The sequence below is a fragment of the Hypanus sabinus genome, chromosome X1 (assembly GCF_030144855.1).
Source record: "Hypanus sabinus isolate sHypSab1 chromosome X1, sHypSab1.hap1, whole genome shotgun sequence".
In the NCBI taxonomy this organism is placed as follows: Eukaryota; Metazoa; Chordata; class Chondrichthyes; order Myliobatiformes; family Dasyatidae; genus Hypanus; species Hypanus sabinus.
The window spans coordinates 32,099,045-32,120,803 of NC_082738.1; the positions used below are offsets into that span (position 1 = coordinate 32,099,045).

The window sequence follows — 21,759 nt, forward strand, 5'->3', positions numbered from 1 at the left end:
GAATATTGTCAATATTAAACCGGTCCACGGTGCAAAAAAGGTTGGTGACCCCTGGCCTATAAACCAGGAGGAGTACAGCCAGGTGATTGGACTTTGCAAAGTGTGAGTTTGGGATGGCATGGTAAGCGTTCTTGATGGTGGTGTAACAGTGGTCAAGTGTTTTGGCTCTTCTGGTTCCACTGTGGTAGTTGTGTCATCGCTGATAATAACTAAAATAACTGGGCCCAGAACACATGTACTCTTGCAAGTCAAACATATTTTATTTTACCTATGCACAAAAAGAACAACGTGGCTCCGGTCACCCAAACTATTCTGAAGCCAGGATTGGTTTATCAGTTAAAGATATTGACCATTTGGAAAATTGTGCATGTTTGAATTCCTCACTTATAAGATCAATTGCCATTCGCAAAAGAGATGCTAAAAGCCCATCCTTTACGCTGACAACCGCTGACACTTTGAAGTTAGTAAAGACATTATATGCTCGAATCATGCAGTGCTAATTTTGTATCATTAGCCAATTTCTCTGGCAGTGCTGAAGCCAGGTTAACGCTTTCACGAGCCAGTCTGGCAGGTTCCCAGAAGAGGAACGCTAACGATCCAGGAACACTCGGCCTCCATCGTACTTCATTGTGAGCCCCACACAGTGGCATGTCGAGAGACAGTAGGCAGATGAAACAGTGCTTGGGGAAGGCAGGGGTACAGTGTCTAGTTCATTTTCAGACTCTGGTGCTAATTGTTTCATTTCAAACACTGAGGTACTTTTATACTTTGTTCTTTCAGTGTCTTTTCCTTTAACTTTTGCTCACATTCTTAGCTTTTTTACAGGATTCATCTAACGGTTTTTGCATTTCACATCTACATTGAAAAAACACAGGCCACCCGACAGTCTTCTCATATTTTCTGTTCTGACAACACATCTGCAGGCACTCGCTCATTCCATTTCCAGACATACAACATACTTCTCAAATAGACTTGATGTTTCTGGTACATACAAGCATGCTAACGGAGTGCTTTAGAGGTGATGGAGGGGACTTTCACGCCACCATTCGCGCACGCGCGTGTGCACACACACACGCGCACACACGCACACACACACTCCAGAATTCCTTTTTTTAACCACAGACTTACCAAATTTTCCTGTGTCTCATGTGGGACACGACCCAGACCACAGTAACTCGGTGCAGCTTCCAACCTGGACCATGGCAACCATTTTATTAACACTGCAGCTTTCCTGTCGGTGACTAACTTGTTGGCATACCTTGACTACTCTGCACAGGAGGAAATTTATGTTCCATTAGCAGACACAGTCGCTCGCTCAGATAGGTGCAGCCTAGAATTTAGGACTGATGAGCAACCAGAGCTGAACTTAACAAAGTCGAGGGCTAGTCTCGGTGAACCTCCAACTAACTGCTGTCAGCGATAATAACTAAAATAACTGGGCCTACAACACACACCTTCTTATGACTCAAACATGTTTTTATTTTACTTGTGCACAAGGACAACAGCATGGTCCCTGTCAGCCAAGCTGTTCTGAAACCAAGACAGAAAACTGCTATTTTTATACAGAATTGTTTTTATGAGTTACAGATATTGACCATCTGGTAAATTGTATATGTTTGAATTCCTTATTTACAAGATCAAGCACCATTCACAATAGAGATGTTCTTGATATTTATTTATTATTATAACTTTTTTCTTTTTGTATTTGTACAGTTTGTTGTCTTCTGTTGAATGCCCAAGTTGGTGTGGTCTTTCATTGACTCTGTTGTGGTTATTTTATGGATTTATTGAGTATGCCCTAAGAAAATGAATCTCAGGATTGTATATGGTGACATATGTACTTTGATAATAAATTTACTTTGAACTTTGAGATGTTAAAAGTCAATCAAAACTTCAAGCTGACACTTTGAAGTTAGTAAAGGCAATTGTTCCTTCATTTGTTGGGTGTATTTCACATCCTTCCGTTATTCCTGTCTTGTGTCTCTCCGTCACCCCCGACTGTGTAACTGAAAGTTATGTTCTTCTAGGCTGACTACACACTGTGACAGCTATTCACACTTGTTTGTTTGCAATGGTCAAGGTTGGCACTGGTGGTCTCACTTCAAAGGTCTCCCTTGTCTGGGTTTGACTACCAACCTGGATGTTGTCCTTAACCCTCATCTTACCACAACTTCTATAGTTGTTGAGAGACTTAGAAACATAGAAAACCTACAGCACAATACAGGCCCTTCGGCCCACAATGCTGTGCCGAATGTGTACTTACCTTAAAAATTACCTAGGGTTACCCATAGCCCTCTATTTTTCTAAGCTCCATGTACCTATCCAGGAGACTCTTAAAAGATCCTATTGTATCTGCCTCCACCACCGTCGTCGGCAGCCCATTCCACGCACTCACCACTCTGAGTAAAAAAAAAACTTGCCCCTGACATCTCCTCTGTACCTACTTCCAAGCACCTTAAAACTGTGCCCTCTCATGCTAGCCATTTCAGCCCTGGGAAAAAGCCTCAGGCTATCCACACGATCAATGCCTCTCATCATCTTATACACCTCTATCAGGTCACCTCTCATCCTCCATCGCTCCAAGGATAAAAGGCCGAGTTCACTCAGCCTATTCTCATAAGGCATGACTCCCCAATCCAGGCAACATTCTTGTTAATCTCCTCTGCACCCTTTCTATAGTTTCCACATCCTTCCTGTAGCAAGGCGACCAGAACTGAGCACAGTGCTCCAAGTGGGGTCTGACCAGGGTCCTATATAGCTGCAACATTACCTCTCAGCTCCTAAACTCAACCCCATAATTGATGAAGGCCAATACACCGTATGCCTTCTTAACCACAGAGTCAACCTGCGCGGCTGCTTTGAGTGTCCTATGGACACGGACTCCCAAGATCCCTCTGATCCTCCATACTGCCAAGAGTCTTACCATTAATACGATATTCTGCCATCATATTTGACCTACCAAAATTAACTACCTCACACTTAGCTGGGTTGAACTCCATCTGCCACTTCTCAGCCCAGTTTTGCATCCTATCAATGTCCCGCTGTAACCACTGACAGCCCTCCACACTATCCACAACACCCCCAACCTTTGTGTCATCAGCAAATTTACTAACCCATCCCCCCACTTCCTCATCCAGGGCATTTATAAAAATCACGAAGAGAAGGGGTCCCAGAACAGATCCCTGAGGCACACCACAGGTCACCGACCTCCATGCAGAATATGACCCGTCTACAACCACTCTTTGCCTTCTGTGGGCAAGCCAGTTCTGGATCCATAAAGCAATATCTCCTTGGATCCTATGCCTCCTTACTTTCTGAATGAGCCTTGCATGGGGTGCCTTATCAAATGCCTTGCTGAAATCCATATACACTACATCTACTGCTCTTCCTTCATCAATGTGTTTAGTCACATCCTCAAAAAATTCAATCAGGCTCGTAAACACAATCTGCCCTTGACAAAGCCATACTGACTATTCCTAATAATATTATGCCTCTCCAAATGTTCATAAATCCTGCCTCTCAGGATCTTCTCCATCAACTTACCAACCAGTGAAGTAAGACTCACTGGTCTATAATTTCCTGGGCTATCTCTACTCCTTTTCTTGAATGAGGGAACAACATTCGCAACCCTCCAATCCTCCAGAACCTCTCCCGTCCTCATTGATGATGCAAAGATCATCACCAGAGCATCAGCAATCTCCTCCCTCACTTCCCACAGTAGCCTGGGGTACATCTCGTCCAGTCCCAGTGACTTATCCAACTTGATGCTTTCCAAAAGCTCCAGTGTTCAGTTTTATTTTCCAGAAACTGTACATTCATCAGCAGGATAGTCACGAGTGGGGGTCTAAAGTCTCTGCATTTCAATTGTACCTGTAGACCAGCTTATTTTCTGTGCCTGCATTCACAACCTGCATCTGCTGTCCGGGGTCTGCCAATTTTGAGTATCAAGTTGTTTAAATGTCTTAAATCGATGTTGCTTACTGAAGTCCCAATGGCTGTAACTGTGAATTTCAGCTGGAGCTGTCCTAAGTGGGAATATTTGATGATTCCCATTGGAGATGGCAGCACACTCAATGTGGTGGCCACTCTGGGTCCAATCAAGGTTGTATTTATTTGTCTTTTTTACAATTGCAAGTCACTGCTGGATACTAAGGACATCAATTACTACAGGACTATCCCATCAACGTGTTGCTCGATAGCAATGGAGCTGGTCTTACTGTGTACTACTGTTGTGTAGTCTCCTGGACCCATTATGTACCGTTGGATGGTGTTTGGGCCTAAAAAGGTGTGAGTGACTGTCTTGGACATTTTTTATTGTTATCACAAGACCTTGTTAGACATTGGTAATATAGAGCGCTACAAGTCCAATTCACTGGTTCATTGGCGAGACCGACCGCAGGGGAGTTACATTGACTTGGTTCTGGCAAGGACGTGGCCTAGGCCACAACGTTGTCGATGACAGGTGCCCAAGGGAGGAGACACTGAGGTATTGTGGGAGAGAGCAGAGGCCTCTGTGGGTGCACAGCTATCTGTTCTGGGTTGTGGCTGGCCCCTCATGTCAGTGCTGCCCTCTGGTGTTCACTCAGTGGAAGAACAAGCTGGACACTCAAGGCACTTGGGGTATATATTTTTTTCTTTGTGGCTGTATGTTTTTCTCAAATCATGACTGTATGTGCTATATGCAGTGTGCTGTTGGTAATGTATTTTACACCTTGGACCTGGAGGAACGTTGTTTCATTTGGCTGCATTCATGTATGATTGAATGACAATTAAACTTGAACTTGAACTGTCAAGTTGTTTCTCGATCAGAGGTCGGTATTGCAAACTATGATGTTTGTAACCTACGCCAATGTCTTGGATGAGAATGTACAAGTCATGATTAGAAAGTTTGTAGACGTCACTAAAAGAGTGTTGTAAGCAGTGAATATGGTCATCGGGGATCTCAATCACCTGAGTAAATAGGCAGAGGAATGGCAAATGGAGTTTGATTCAGAAAGTGTGAGGTGTTGAATTTTGGGAAGACAAATGACTTTCCCAGTGAATGCAGGGCCCTGGGGAGTAATGCAGAACAGAGGAACCTTGGGGTACAAATGCACAGCTGACTGAGTGGCATCGCAGATAGACAGGGTGTTAAAGAAGGCTTTCATCAGTCAGGGCACAGAGTACTGCAGTTGGTGGGGCCACACTGGGAGAATTGTCGTCAGATTTGATCGCCCTGTTACAGGAAAGATATCATTAAGCTGTGAAGAGTGCAGAGGAGATTTACAAAGATGTTGCCTGGAGTCCAGGGACTGAAAGGGGTTGGGCAAGTTGGGGCTTTATTCTTTGGAGTGTAGGAGACTGAAGTGCAACTTTGAATAAAATCTTGAGGGGCATAGATAGGGTGGATGCACACTGTCTTTTTCCCAGGGTTGGTGAATCAAGAACCAGAAGTCACAGGTTTAAGGTGAGAGGGGAAAGATGTAATAGGGACCCGAGGGGCAATGTCTTCACCCAGCGGGTGGTCTGTACATGGAACGAGCTGCCAGAGGCAGGGACATTAACAACATTTAACAGGCACTTGGACAGGTACATGGATAGAAAGGGTTTAGAGGGATATGGGTCAAACGTGGGGAAATGGGACTGGCTTGGATGGAACAAAATAGGCTGAAAACATCCAGTGTGACCCTAATACTCAAGATGGGCACCCCTTTATTCTGAAACTTTGTCCCCTAGATCTGGATTCTTTTGAGACAGAAAGGGATCTGTCCTGTTGGGTGTGTGGACACAGGGAGGAAATGGGAGCTGCTTTGCTTATTTCTGTCCCCTATTACTCTACAGGACAGTGGTGATGCCAATTGCCAAGGAATTTGATCCAGATATGGTCCTGGTCTCCTCAGGATTCGATGCTGTTGAGGGACATCCCCCTCAACTTGGAGGATACAACGTGTCAGCCAAATGTAAGGTTTATGTTCCCCCATATCCCAAACCCAATCCCAGGACAGACAGCTGTCCCCATTGACAGATGTTGGGACAGTGCTCCCAGTGTGGGTCTGGCCCAGGGATAGGGAGACGGGAACAGTGCACGGTGATACTGTGTGGGTCTGACCCAGGGATAGGGTGACGGGAACTGTGCACGATAATTCTGGTGTGGGTCTGACCCAGGGATAGGGTGACAGGAACTGTGCACGGTGCTCCTGGTGTGAGTCTGACCCAGGGACACGGAGACCAAAAACTGTGCACAGTGCTCCCGGTGTGGGTCTGAGCCAGGGAGAGGCAGACCAAATAGTGTGCACAGTGCTCCTGGTGCGGGTCTGAGCCAGGGAGAGGCAGACCAAATAGTGTGCACAGTGCTCCTGGTGCGGGTCTGACCTAGAGATAGGGAGACGGGAACTGTGCTCAGTGCTCCCAGTGCGGGACTGACCCGGGGATAGGGAGACGGGAACTGTGCTCGGTGCTCCCGGTGTGGGACTGACCGGGGATAGGGAGATGGGAACTGTGCTCGGTGCTCCCAGTGTGGGTCTGACCCGGGGATAGGGAGACAGGAACTGTGCTCGGTGCTCCCAGTGCGGGACTGACCCGGGGATAGGGAGACGGGAACTGTGCTCGGTGCTCCCAGTGTGGGTCTGACCCGGGGATAGGGAGACGGGAACTGTGCTCGGTGCTCCCAGTGTGGGTCTGACCCAGGGATAGGGAGACGGGAACTGTGCTCGGTGCTCCCAGTGTGGGTCTGACCCAGGGATAGGGAGATGGGAACTGTGCTCGGTGTTCCCAGTGTGGGTTTGACCCAGGGATATGGAGACGGGAACTGATGCTCTTTCCTCCCTCCCTCCTTCCAGGTTTTGGTTACCTCACAAGGCAGCTGATGTCCCTTGCTGGTGGAAAAATCGTCATGGCTTTGGAGGGTGGTCACAGTCTCACCGCCATCTGTGATGCAGCCGAGGCCTGTGTATCTGCTTTGCTGGGCAAGGAGGTAACAGGGGTGGATTGTGGTTGAGGGGAACCTTGACCTGTTCAGAAAGTGGGGCAAGGAGAGGGTAATGGCTTTCAACACAGACAAGCATGGGGGGGGGGGGGCAGAAATGCATTTTGGAAAGTGTGGGACTTGTACTTTGAACAGTGGGCTAGGTTGATTCCAGAGATTAGGGGGTTAACCTATGAAGAGATATTGAGTCACCTCAGATGGAGGAGAATGAGAACAGGTTTTATAGAAACAGATAAATATTGAAAAGGATGCAGGCAAAAGACAGGTTACTGTAGACCAGTTAGCTTAACATCTGTAGCTAGGAAAATGCTTGAAGCTATCATTAAGGAGGAACTATTAAGACATCTGGACAGAAGTAGTTGTAAACTTTGATTTCCAAAAGGTGTGTGATAAGGTGCCACATAAAAGACCATACGACATGAGCAAATTAAGGCCATTTGTCCCATTTAGTCTGTTCTGCCATTTGATTGTGGCTAATTTATTTTCCTTCTCAACCCCATTCTTGTGCCTTATCCACTAACCTTTTGATGCCCTCGCTAGTTAAGAACCTATCAACCTCCACCATAAGTATATCCAATGACATGGCCTCTACAGCCAAATGTGGCAATGAATTCTACAGATTGACCACTTTCTGGCTGAAGAAATTCCTCCTCATCTCCGTTCTGAAGGGACATCCTTGTATTCTGAAGTCGTGCCCCTCTGATCTGAGATTCCCTCACTACAGGAAACATCCTCTCAACGTCCACTCTATGTAGTCATTTCAATATTCAATAGGTTTTAAAGAGACCCCCTCCCATTCACCTAACCTCCAACTAAGATAGGACGAGAGCTGTCAAATGCTGTTTTCCTCCCAGTGTGGAAAGACACAGTTAAGCTGGAAAGTGTGCAGAGGAGATCTATGGGGGATATTGGCAGGTCTAGAGGGCCTGATTTATAGGGAGAGGTCATCCAGTCTAGGTCTTTGTTCCTAGAGGTAAATGAAGGACCTTATAGATGTGTTGATAATTATGAGAGGCATGGACAAGGTGGATGATAATAGTTTTCACCCCAGGGTATGGGAGTCCAGAAACTAGGGGCCATAGGTTTAGCATGAGAGGGGATAGATATAAAAGTAATATATACTGAGGGGCAACTTCACACAGTGGGTGGTGAGCATATGGAACGTGCTGCCAGATGAAGTGGTTGAGGCAGGTACAAGTGTCATTTAAGAACCCCTTGGACAGGTACAAGGGGAGGGGATTGGAGGGATATGGGCTGAACACAGGAAATTGGGATTAGCTGGGAGGGCACAGTGATTAGCATTGGCTGGTTAGGCCGAAGGACTTGTATCCATGTTGTACTGTTCTGTGGTGTACTGAAAGCAGTTTTCAGGTAGCTGGAGGGTGAGATGCTGCCAGCAGTATTGGTTTACTAGTGTCAGCTGTACCATGATGGGGTGTCATCCAGAAATATGGTCCCACTAAGACTATAGGATGCGTTGTGCCTGGAGAGTGTCCGAAGGAGGTTTACAATAATTATCCCAGGAATAAAAGGGTTTATGTATGAAAAACATTTGCTGTCTCTGGGTCTGTACTCGATGGAGCTCAGAAGGATGAGGGAAGGGTGAATCTCATCTAAGCCTCCTGGATACTGAAAGACCTAGAGAGAGTAGATGTGGAGAGGACATCTCCATCAGTGGAAGAGTCCAGGTTCTGCCGACATTCCAAAGGAATTCCCTTGGAATTAAGGCACACCGCTTTGGAACTGGGATAAGGAGGAATTTCTTCAGCCAGAAGGTGTTGAAATTGTGGGATTCGTTGCCACAGGGTTGTGTTGAAGGCAGAGATGGATGGGTTTCTGATCAGTGAAACTATTTAAGGGTTACGGGGAATAGTTTAAAGAAAAAAAATCAGCCATGGGGGAGCATACTCAGTGGTAATTCAGCTCCTGTATCATAAAGTCAGGGAAAGTTGTGGTGGAGAGAGTTGGGAGGCAGGAAGCCTGGGACGGAGGGACAACTGTCTTGGCCATTCCCCTGAAGACCTGTCCGTCCTTCCCTAGATGGACCCCCTCCCCGAACATCTCCTCCACCAGAAGCCCAACTGGAATGGTGTGGCCTCCCTGGAGAGAGTGCTACAGGCTCAGGGTGAGTTTCTGTGGGTGCGAGGGGGGTGGGAGAGGGAGGGTAAGTACAGGGGACAGGAGGAGATTGAAGAAGGGAAGGGGAGAGATGTGGTGAGAAGAGGTGTGAAAGCAGAAAAGGCGGAGGGGTGGAGAAAGGGGAGAGCTGGAGATGGGGAGGGGGGAGTGCGGGAAGGGGCAGGGGAATATGATGGTGTCGGGGATGAGGGTGAGATTCAAAGGGGTGGGTTTGAGGGAAGGGCCACATGCAAAAGGTCCTTGTCCCCATCCTACACCCTCCCCTCTGACCCTCTGTTCTGGCCTACAGGTCCATACTGGAAGTGCACCCAGCGCCTGTCCCACATGTTCCCCCTGCGCCAGGGTCATGTCCTGGGCGGGGAAACGGAGGAGAGCAAGACGGTGCTGGCCCTGGCCTCACTCTCAGTCGGCCTGAAGGGGTGAGTCCGGGGGGGGTAGTGATGAAAGGGGATGGGGAGTCTGGAGGGAGTGGGGTGGGAGAGGAGTGGAGGAGGGAAGGGTTGTGGAGGAAAAGGAATAGCAGAGGGGTGTAAGAAGGGTAAAGAGAAAGAAAGCTGTGGGAGGAATAGAGGAAAAGAAGGGAGGGATCAGCAAGAGAAGATTACAGAATGGAGGGGGTGAGAGATGGAGAGGGGAGAGACAGGACCTGTGGGAGGGCATTGAGTTTGGGTAAGGTGTTGATCTTTGCCCTGCTGTCTTGATCACCAATTCTGCTCTCTCCTCCCTACCTCTCTCCCTTTTCCCTCCCATCCTCCCAATCTCCAGACATGAACCCATGGAGCACCAGACTCTGGCCTGACTTCGGGCTTCGCCAAGTGTGGTGGAGTGGGGCTGGGATTTCAGGAGACAGAAAAGGGATCTTACAGACAATATGCGGGAGGGGGGAGAAATTTCTGAGGAATCCAGTGGCCTTCTCCATATGTCCATCTGAAATCGTGTTCCTTCTCTCCTGTCCTGTCCAGTTCACACCATTCTGCATTCTCCCCATCCCCTCCACCAGGGGAAATCTTATCACCAACTTCCTCAGAACCTGATGTATCTACCAAGATTACTTCTCACTCCTGCAAGCCCCATTGAGCTGGATCTGAGAAAGTGGGAATTCCTACAACACGGTCTTCAGGGGAAACCAAGAAATCTGCAGGATGGAGCACAGATCTTCACTTGTGGAAAAGTCCACGTGACCATCAGTGGACCACAGAACAGCTACCTTTGTTAGTCAGAACTGATATTTATAGCTCTCTTTTTTACCTGCTCTTTGACAGTATTAAAATATTTGGACAATATCCTGGATGATGTGTTCATTGGCTTTCAACATCCAAAAGAAATTGTGGCTCCACTATCAATGAGCTGGTGAAGCTCCCTCCACACCGTCCCATGACACATTTCCAGATTCAGACACAGACTGAATCTCCCTCCATACTGTCCCATCACACACTCCCGGGGTCAGACACAGAGTGAATCTCCCCCCACACTGTCCCATCACACACTCCCAGGGTCAGACACAGAGTGAATCTCCCCCCACACTGTCCCATCACACACTCCCAGGGTCAGACACAGAGTGAATCTCCCCCCACACTGTCCCATCACACACTCCCAGGGTCAGACACAGAGTGAATCTCCCCCCACACTGTCCCATCACACACTCCCAGGGTCAGACAACGAGTGAATCTCCCTTCACACTGTCCCATGACACACTCCCGGTGTCAGAAGAAGAACTGTGCATTGTTCCCATTTCCCTGTTCTTGGGTCAGACCCACACTGGGAATACTGTTCACATTTCTGTCATCTCCCCCAGATACAAATGTCAAAGCAATACTGGACAGGACTTTACATTTTGTGCACTGACTAACCAAGAACCTATCAACCTCCGGCTTAACCCAATGACATGTGGGAATGAATTCCACAGGTTCACCACCCTCTGGTTAAAGAAACGGCTCCTCAGCCCTGTTTTTCCAGTATCTGGTCTGCTGCCATTCACATATTTGGCTCATTAAGCAATTGCTGACTAACTTCTGCAAACATCCCTGCACAACATCATTAAATGGTTGTTCAGTCTGTTCATATGTTCACATGTATTTAAATTTGCTCACATGACCATTCTGCTAATTGTTGCTCGTGACTGTTTGCACTAGTGTCTTGTAAATTGTTGGTTGTTCTTGTGTTGTCTGTTATGGTACTGTCCTGTGTTTTATGCTTGGCATTGAACCACAATCAATTTTGATATGTTTCACATACTGGCAACAAAAGTGATTTTGATCCTGAAAACCTTAAAAAATGCCAGACTAATAATCCAGAATCAAGATTCAAATTTATTTATCACGTGTACATTGAAACATACAGTGAAATGTGTCATTTGTGTTAACAACCAACTGCAGCTGCCCGCAAGTGTCACCGCGCAATGCCTGAGAGAACAAACCAAGCCGCATTCCTTCCACGCACGTACACTCCTCCAGGATGCGCAGAATCAGGCTCGACATCCAAAGTTCTGATTTGACCCTCATGCCTCAATCCTCGGTGTCAATTGCAAGACCCGCTGATCGAAGGCCTCAACCTCCAGACTCACCTATGATGTGACCCCAAACATTTGGCCTCAAACTCTGGTCTCAGCGATTCACGAACAGAGGGGATTATCAGACCTCATTCCTCCTACCCACATGTAACTCTGACTCTAACCCACTGACAAGTTGCTGGACCTGGGGGGACCACCAGCAATGCCACCCCCTCCCCCCTGTCCACACTAGACTGCCAGTCTAATATCCAATGACAGATGTCCCACATCGGTGGCGCTAGACTTTGAATGCAGAGCGGAGGTTTAAATTTCAGCCTGATCTCTAATTCCCAACTCCACAAAATTCTTCCATGTGTATTTGTATAAATTGACACAATCAAGTCATTGGAACTCACACCACCAAATGGGATCAGAAATTTGAGAACATTTTCAAGTTACTAATTGCATAATAAAACTCAAAGCACCACACATTAATGTACCAAACCCAATGAATAACATATGAAATTTTACTTAAATAATGCACTGGGCACAGGTAAACCCTATTTACATTTTATAATAATTCTGCAGAAACATTGTTGCATACTGAACAGAACAGGTATTATGGTATGGTAATATATATAGCCAATTATATAGAACAATATGCCTTCAGTTAGTTGTATTTGTGGAAAATCATGTTGGTTAGATGTAAACAAGAAATTCTGCATATGCTGGAAATCTAGAGTAACACACATTGTAGTAACCAAGGAATTTCTTCTCTCTTTCTCTCACCCTCTACTGACCCTTTCCAGCTGTCATTTTCTCCCTTTCCTCCATCTCTCCTCTCCTTTTCTCCTCTCTCCATTTCTCTTCCATCTCCTTCCTCACTCCACCCTGCCCTTGCTCACCCTGTCCCTCTTTCCATCACTGCCTCTCCCTCTCTTTCACAGTAGATACCTTTTGGAAACATGAGAGAGGCAAACAGAGAAAGACAGACAGACAGATAATGAGGATGTGTATAGATACAAACACACATATATGAAAGAGAGAGAGGGAGACAGGTGTTGGGGAGGTTAAGAGGGACTCTGAATGGGGACATTGGAGATCACCAGGTGTTGGGGAGGTTAAGGGGGGAGACTGAATGGGGACGTTGGAAATCACCGGGTGTTGGAAAGGTTAAGGGAGACACTGAATGGGAACGTTGGAAATCACCGGGTGTTGGAAAGGTTAAGGGGGACACTGAATGGGGACGTTGGAAATCACCGGGTGTTGGGGAGGTTAAGGGGGAGACTGAATGGGGACGTTGGAAATCACCGGGTGTTGGGGAGGTTAAGGGGGAGACTGAATGGGGACGTTGGAAATCACCGGGTGTTGGGGAGGTTAAGGGGGAGTCCGAATGGGGACATTGGAAATCACCGGGTGTTGGGGAGGTTAAGGGGGAGACTGAATGGGGACGTTGGAAATCACCGGGTGTTGGAAAGGTTAAGGGGGACACTGAATGGGAACGTTGGAAATCACCGGGTGTTGGGGAGGTTAAGGGGGAGACTGAATGGGGACGTTGGAAATCACCGGGTGTTGGGGAAGTTAAGGGGGACACCGAATGGGGACATTGGAAATCACCGGGTGTTGGGGAGGTTAAGGGGGACACTGAATGGGGACGTTGGAAATCACCGGGTGTTGGAGAGGTTAAGGGGGAGACTGAATGGGGACGTTGGAAATCACCGGGTGTTGGGGAGGTTAAGGGGGAGACTGAATGGGGATGTTGGAAATCACCGGGTGTTGGGGAGGTTAAGGGGGAGACTGAATGGGGACGTTGGAAATCACCGGGTGTTGGAAAGGTTAAGGGAGACACTGAATGGGAACGTTGGAAATCACCGGGTGTTGGAAAGGTTAAGGGGGACACTGAATGGGGACGTTGGAAATCACCGGGTGTTGGGGAGGTTAAGGGGGAGACTGAATGGGGACGTTGGAAATCACCGGGTGTTGGGGAGGTTAAGGGGGAGACCGAATGGGGACATTGGAAATCACCGGGTGTTGGGGAGGTTAAGGGGGAGACTGAATGGGGACGTTGGAAATCACCGGGTGTTGGAAAGGTTAAGGGGGACACTGAATGGGAACGTTGGAAATCACCGGGTGTTGGGGAGGTTAAGGGGGAGACTGAATGGGGACGTTGGAAATCACCGGGTGTTGGGGAAGTTAAGGGGGACACCGAATGGGGACATTGGAAATCACCGGGTGTTGGGGAGGTTAAGGGGGACACTGAATGGGGACGTTGGAAATCACCGGGTGTTGGAGAGGTTAAGGGGGAGACTGAATGGGGACGTTGGAAATCACCGGGTGTTGGGGAGGTTAAGGGGGAGACTGAATGGGGATGTTGGAAATCACCGGGTGTTGGGGAGGTTAAGGGGGACACCGAATGGGGATGTTGGAAATCACCGGGTGTTGGGGAGGTTAAGGGGGACACCGAATGGGGACGTTGGAAATCACCGGGTGTTGGGGAGGTTAAGGGGGACACCGAATGGGGACGTTGGAAATCACCGGGTGTTGGGGGAGGTGATGGAGATGGAGTAAAGAGAAAAAGGGATGGGGAGGAGAGGGGCTGGAGAGAGTGGGCAAGATAAAGGGAGAAAAGAGAGAAGGAGGGAATGGGGAGAGAGAGATGGGTGAAGAGGAAGATAGAAACATGAAGAAAGAGACACACTGAATTGAGGAAGAGTGGTCTGATCAAGAAGGAAATAATGAAAGAGAAGGAGAGAGGGGAATTGAGAAAGGGGGCGAGAGATACAAAAGTAGAGTGAGAAAATCGTGGAAGAAGGAAAGAACGGAGAGTGAGATGTAATGAGAAGGAGCGGTGGGTGTGAGAAGGAAAAGAAAAGAGTGTAGCATACCCCTCCTCCTCACAGTGGACAACAACCCTCATCGTCCCAACACAGACAGAGGCTAAACATGACCCCCACCCCTCCAAATGATCCAGACAACAGAAAGATCCCACGGGGGAGGGGGGTCAGAAGTCACTGAGGATGCGAATGTCGGCGAACTCTCGGCTGTATCGGTGGGCGTAGAAGGAGAGGATTGACGCCCACTTCAGGGTCATCACACACCACACACAGGTCAGGTAGTGACTGCAGGGATCCAGGATACCTGGGAATGATGGGTAAGGAGGGAAGGAGGGGGAGAGAGGGGGAATGTCTCAATACACAGTCATCAATCCATCAACCCACCCCTCCTCCCACCCAGAATCACCTACACACCTTCTCACCCCTCCCTTGCTCTCATGCGTGCTCCCTCCCTCACGCTTCCTCGCCCTCACACATTCTCACCTTCGTACATATCCCCCCCCCCTCCTCCAACTACTCACTCTCCTTCCGAGAGATCGCCAGGGACAGGAAGGCGATGAATCCTGCCACGGCCAGCAGTCCGAAGAACACGCCCACAGCCAGGAAGCCTGTCAGGCCTTTCAACCAGGTCCTCCACATGTCCTGGGCGTACATCACGTGCGTGACCAAGCTCCAGATAGCCAGGACTCCTGAGAGGGTTGGGGGGTGGGGTGGTGGAGGGCAGAGAAAGACCTAAGATATGATGGGGCAAACAGTGGATAAGATACAGTTGCAGAATACACCCATCCGACTCCCTGCTCGATTGCTGCTGACTTCCCTTGACCCATTTCTCCCACTTCACTGAGCACAAACCCCTCTGTCTCTGCCTTCAACTCACTCAATGCCTTACCATCTACCCAATCTCTTGCAGTCACCCCATAACTCTGAGCTCCTCACCAATCAAGAAAATAATCTACACCTTTATTCCTTCTACCAAAGTGCATCATTCCCCAAATAGTGACCCTCACCAATTTTTATTGATGTACCACAGAAACCATCCTGTCTGGATCACAGCAACTGTTCTGCCCGTGACCACAAGAAACTGCAGAGTTGTGCGCACAGCGCTGCTCATCAGAGAAACCAGCCTCCCCTCCATGGACTCTGTCTACACTTCTCGCTGCCTCAGTAAAGCAGACAGAATAATCAAAGACCCCTCCCACCCCAGACATTCTCTCTTCTCCCCTCCCATTGGGCAGAAGATACAAAAGTCTGAAAGCACGTTCTACCAAGGTCAAGGACTATTGAAGGGTTTCCTGGTACAAAAAGCTGGCTGGATTCTTGACCTCACCATCTGCCTCGTTGTGGCCCTTACATGTTATGGTCTGCCAACACTTCACTATCTGTAGCTGTGACACGAAGAGTAAACAGTTTTGGCCACCATGCTCTTGGAAAGATGTTATTAAACTAGAAAGAGTTTAAGATTTACCAGGATGTCGTCTAGACTTAGGATCCTGACGTACAGGAGAGGTTGCACAGAATAGGATATTTGTGGGATTGCTCTAATGAAAGAAAGTTACAGAAAACATGAAAGGGGGATACTGATTGGCTGGAAATACGGGCTGAGGATTGGTAAATGGATTTCAATCCTGATAAATGGGAGATCAAACCAGGGTAAAGGATTATAGTGGATGGCAGGACCCTGGCAGTGGCATGGTACAGAGGGATCTAGGAGTACAAGTGAAAGCAACATCACAGGCAGGCAGACAGAGTGCTGCAGAAGGTGTGTGACATGCTGGACTTCATCAGTCAGGGCACTGAGTACAGGAGTTGGGAAGTTGTGTGCAGTTATAAGTGAGGCCACACGTGGAGAATTGTGTACAGTTTGAGTCGCCCTGTCATAGGAAAGATGTCACTAAACTAAAAGGATTGCAGAAAAGGTTTACCAGGACGTTGCCTCAACCTGGGGGTCTGAGTTACAAGGAGTCATTAAAGGGGACCGGGGGATGAGTTTGCCCATACAGAGCAAGGTGATATGTGGAATGGATTGGTGGAATCACAGAGCACATCCAGTCTCTCCCCACAACACCCTGGTGAGTCGACTCAGGGCCACTCCAATGCAGTCACATACACTGTAGTGTGGTGACTTTAAGGTTGAGTCTGGCCCAGAGATAGGGAGATGGGAACTGTGCACGGTGCTCCCGGTGTGGGTCTGACACAGGGATAGGGAGACGGGAACTGTGCTCGGTGCTCCCGGTGTGGGTCTGACCCAGGGATAGGGAGACGGGAACTGTGCACGGTGCTCCCGGTGTGTGTCTGACCCAGGGATAGGGAGACAGGAACCATGCACGGTGATCCTGTGTGGGTCTGACCCAGAGATAGGGAAATGGGAACTGTGCACGGTGATCCTGTGTGGGTCTGACCCAGGGATAGGGAGACGGGAACTGTGCACGGTGATCCTGTGTGGGTCTGACCCAGGGATAGGGAGATGGAAACTCTGCACGGTGCTCCTGGTGTGGGTCTGACCCAGGGATAGGGAGATGTGAGCTGTGCATGGTGCTCCAGTGTGGGTCTGACCCAGGGATAGGGAGACAGGAACTGTGCACAGTGCTCCCGGTGTGGGTCTGACCCAGGGATAGGGAGATGTGAGCTGTGCACGGTGCTCCAGTGTGGGTCTGACTCAGGGATAGAGAGATGTGTACTGTGCTAAATGGGCTGGAATTAAATGCCAGAACAGAGCTGACCGGTTTTATCTACTCCCACTCCGTGCCCTTTGCTGACACAGCCAATCGTTGAGTGATCCTCTCTGTCTTGCTGCAGCATTCAATTGCTTATGTTCTTTATGCATTGGATTGTATTGTTGCTCACAAGAGTGGAGTGTCCAGGACTGCATTGGTGCCTCTCAAGGAGAACTTGCAGCAGATTCGTAGAGGGATTTGTTTACTGAGTCAGTGTGAGCGTAAGTCAGGAACAGGATGGGAACAATCATGCTGTTGGGAGTATTCCACAGACTCCCCAAAAGCAACAAGAGACACTAAGGAACAGATCCAGAAGTAGACTTTGGAAAGGTGCAAAAATAAGAGTGTTGGTCCTCAATATTTATTGGGCACCTCCTAGGTGCAAAAGGTTTAGATGAGGCAGAATTTGTTAGGTGTGTCCAGAAAGGATTCCTGACTCAATATGTATAAAGGCCAACTATAGGAGAGGCCATTCTGGATCTCATACTAGGCTATTAGGATGCTATTGAGCAGGAACTTGGGAGTGTAAATTTGGAATAGATGTAAACGAAATGCATAAGGAAATGTAGAGGTTGTTTAGGGAACATTTGCATGAGTTTCTGGGTGGGTTTGTCCCTTTGAGGTACGGAAAGGATGTTAGGGTGAAGGAACCATGGTTGACAAGAGATGTGGAACATCTAGTCAAGAGAAAGAGATGCTTACTTAAGGTTTAGGAAGCAAGGATCAGACAGGGCTCCAGAGAGTTACAAGGTAGCCAGGCAGGAGCTGAAAAACTGGACTCAGGAGATTTAGAAGGAAGCACGAGAAGGCCTTGGTGAGTAGGATTAAGGAAAACCCTAAGGCATTCTAGACGTATGTGAGGAACAGGAGGATGACCAGAGTGAGGGTAGGACTGATCTGGGATAGCAGAGGAACTGTGTGCCTGCAATCAGAGAAGGTCAGGGAAGTCTTTACTAAATATTTTGCTTCAGTATTTATTCATCAATGAGAGGGACCTTGACTTTTGTGAAGACAGTGTAAAGCAGGCTGATATGTTGGAACATGTTGATACCAAAAAAAGGATGCGTTTGAGAAATATTAGGATAGGTAAGTCCCCAGGGCCAGACGGGATATATCCCAGGTTACTACAGAAAGGGATTGCTGCACCTTTGGTGATGACCTTTGTATCATCACTTGCCACAGTAGTACCAGTTGATTGGAGGGTGGCAAGTATTCTGCTTTTGAATCTGGTTTAGAGAGTATGCATTATGATCAGAGATTAAAGGAACTAGGGCTTTACTCTTTGGAGAGGAGGAGGATGAGAGGAGACATGATAGAGATATACAAGATATTAAGAGGAATAGATAGAGTGGACAGCCAGCGCCTCTTCCCCAGGGCACCACTGCTCAATACAAGAGGACGTGGCTTTAAGGTGAGGGGAGGGAAGTTCAAGGGGGATTTTAGAGGAAGGTTTTTCACTCAGAGAGTGGTTGGTGCGTGGAATGCACTGCCTGAGTCAGTGGTGGAGGCAGACACACTAGTGAAATTTAAGAGACTACTAGACAGGTATATGGAGCAATTTAAGGTGGGGGGGGGGGTTATATGGGAGGCGGGATTTAAGGTTCAAAACAACATTGTGGGCCGAAGGGCCTGTACTGTGCTGTACTGTTCTATCTCTATGTCTAATCTAGTAATTATAGACCGGTGAGTCTTACATCAGTGGTGGGCAAACTATTGAAGTGGATTCTTAGAGACAGGATTTGGAGGAAGGTAGTTTGGTTAGAAATAGTCAGCATGGCTTTGTGAGGGGCAGGTCATGCCTCACGACTCTGATTGACTTTTTCGTGGAAATGACAAAGCACATTGATGAAGGAGGAACAGTGGATGTGGTGAAGAATGGTTTTTAGAAAGGCGTTTGATAAGGTTCCCCATGGCAGGCTCATTGAGAAAGTCAGAGGTATGAGATCCGGGGAAACTTGACTGTGGATTGGATTCACAATTGGTTTGCCCATAGAACACACAGGGTAGTTATAGATGGAGTGTATTACGCCTGGAGGCCGGAGACCAGTGGTGTTCCATGGGGACCTGTTCTAGGATCCCTCCTCTTTGTGATTTTTACAAATGACTTGGATGAGGAAGTGAAAGTGTGGGTTAGTAAGTTTGCAGATGACACAAAGTTTGTTGGCTTTGCGGATAGTGTGGAGGGTTGTCAAGGATTACAATAGGACATTCATTGATAGGATGCAGAGCTGGGCTGAGAAGTGGCAGATGAAGTTCACCCAGAAAAGTGTGAAGTGATTCACTTTGGAAGGGCAACCTCAAAGGCAGAATACAGAGTTACTGGCGGGATTCTGAGCAGTGTGTAGGGACAGACGGATCTTGGGGTCCATGTCCAGAGATCACTCAAAGGTACTGCACACGTTCATAAGGTGATGGTGTGTTGGCCTGCATTAGGAGATAGAGTTCAAGCCGTGAAGTAATGTTGCAGCTCCTTAAAACTCGGGTTAGACCACATTTGTGTTCATCTCATTATAGGAAGGATGTGGAAGCTTTAGAGAGAGTGAAGAGGAGATTTGGATTAGAGAGCATGACTTATGAGAATAGGTTAAGTGAGCTAGGGCCTTTCTCTTTGGAGTGAGGGAGGAAGAGAGATGATAGAGATGTACAAGATTATAAGAGGCAGAGATCAACTGAACAACCAGAGTCTTTTTTTTCTCAGGGCAGAAAAGTCTAATTCAAGGAAGCAAGGAGCATAATTTTAAGGTGATTGGAGTTAAGTGTAGGGGGGGATGTCGGAGGTAGGTTTTTAACACAGAGAGTGGTGAGTGTGAGGAATGCCTGTTGGGGTGGTGGTAGAGGGAGATATATTAGAGGTTGATGGTGTTGAAGGTTATCGTTGGTTAGTACAGGACATTGACAGGATGCATAGCTGGGGTGAAGGAATTCAACCTGAAAAAGTGTGACTGAGTTCAAGAACCACTACATAATGTTACAGCTCTATAACACTCTGGTGAGTCAACACAGAGTATTTTGTTCATTTCTATTCCCCTCATTACAGTAAGAATCAATTTAGAGATTAATTTACCAGGATGCTGCTTGAACTAGAGAGCATGTCTTATGAGGATAGACTGAGTGAACTAGGGTTTTTCTCCTGGGAGTGAGGGAGCATGAGAGCTGACTTGATAGAGGTGTACAAGATGATAAGAGGCAGAGATGGAGCGGATAACCAGAGACTTTTTCTCAGTGTGGAAGTAGCTAATACAAAAGGGCATAACTTTATAGTGATTGGATGAAAATATAAGGGAATATCAGAAACAAGTTTTTTTGTACACAAAGTACCGTTTTATGTCCTAGCACATCTACGTACACCACTGCAACTGTTTCCCAAGTGTGCTGCTCCACTTCACTATAGAGACAACCTGAACTGCATTGGTGCCATTCATGCATCACTAGGCATCTGGTGACAATGTCGCATGTGTCAGTATTACATTTGATCACACCCTGCAGCCCTGTGCCTCGACCCACCATGGTGTGTGTAGGCCCCTGGATGTATTATACTGCCTGGTGCATCACCAACGTTGCACTGGTGCTCATGAGTATATAACATTGTACACCACCACACTGCACTCAATAACCCCAGGAATCGCAGTACTCTGCCCCACAAGGTGTGCATGGGTCCCCTGACAGACACGATTACATTAGTGCCACCGTAACATCACTGGCATTGCACGTCAGTGTTGCTTTCGGTCACTCCATGCATCGCTGCACTCCGCTCCACCGCGGCGTGCATGGATCCTCCGGAGAGCCCCGGCTGCACTGTTGCCTCTCGCGCATCACTGCATCCGGCGAAATGACACCGGCTGATGGTCCGCTGCGCCGTGCCCTATACTCGCGCTCTCTAACCGGCTGCAGTGGAGCAACGGGCGCAGGCGGCAGCATTCCCTCACCTGACAGGCCCCCGAAGGCGGCGGTAGCCGGCTGCCTGAAGGCGATGCTCCAGCAGAAGAAAGCGGACAGGCCAAACACCGAACCCACGGCGGCATAGGCCACCTTTCGCCACAACCTGCCGGGCGCCATACAAGCGTTGAAAGGGGATAGTGTGGTGGTAAATAAAACAACCTCCCGCACCCACCCCTGAGGGCGGCTCTCAATCCCGCCTCCCGCAACCAGCACTGTGCAAAAACAAGGCGTCCCAGGGAGGGAGGGCAGGAAATTCGAGCGGCAGCGCCCCCTGGCAGGGCGGGAGGGATCATTGCAACGTCTACGTGGACTTGGATCGGCGGCGCCACCATGCTGAAAGGGATGAGTAAGTGCAGGGCTGGTAGGATCCGAATCGCAGCGCCATCTAATCTAATAGGAGAGGGCAATGGATAATGAAAGAAAGGGAAGCAGGGGCACCGGGGGGGGGGGAGAAATGGTGAGGGGACCAGGATGGGGGAAAACAGGAAAAAAAAAAGACAGGGACAGTTACCAAAATTGACATTCATGCCATTAGATTGAAGGCTACCCAGACGGAATATAAGGTCCAGCCTGACTTCGCTTCTTCTGGGCAGTAGGTCTAAGAACACGGTCTGGGAGGATCTGCGTCCACTGCCTCACCTTGCTAGGATAGACTCATTGCAAAGGGGTGGGAGGATGTGG

At 48.3% G+C, this 21,759-nt stretch overlaps 2 protein-coding genes across 12 annotated transcripts in view; one reads left to right on the plus strand and one right to left on the minus strand.

Annotated features, from left to right (window-relative positions):
• Positions 1-10,386, plus strand: part of LOC132384766 (histone deacetylase 7-like) — a 47,868-nt gene extending 37,482 nt beyond the window's left edge. For 9 of the 11 annotated variants that reach the window (XM_059956231.1, XM_059956235.1, XM_059956229.1 and 6 more), the window contains 4 exons: positions 5,821-5,939; positions 6,819-6,952; positions 9,005-9,089; positions 9,869-10,386. In XM_059956231.1, the coding sequence (XP_059812214.1) occupies positions 5,821-5,939; positions 6,819-6,952; positions 9,005-9,089; positions 9,869-10,137 (607 nt within the window). In that variant the 3' untranslated portion in view covers positions 10,138-10,386. Of the gene's footprint in view, positions 1-5,820; positions 5,940-6,818; positions 6,953-9,004; positions 9,090-9,392; positions 9,523-9,868 lie in introns of all 11 variants that reach the window. The other 2 variants (XM_059956237.1, XM_059956238.1) reach the window with 2 other exon arrangements.
• Positions 10,387-14,592: 4,206 nt separating this feature from the next.
• LOC132384767 (heme transporter hrg1-A-like) lies at positions 14,593-21,323 on the minus strand. Its single transcript, XM_059956241.1, has 3 exons — positions 21,066-21,323; positions 14,947-15,114; positions 14,593-14,729 (listed from the first exon to the last, which is right to left on the minus strand). Exons 1-3 carry the CDS (start codon positions 21,193-21,195, stop codon positions 14,593-14,595), a joined length of 435 nt encoding a protein of 144 aa, XP_059812224.1. The 5' UTR covers positions 21,196-21,323.
• Positions 21,324-21,759: the final 436 nt, after the last annotated feature.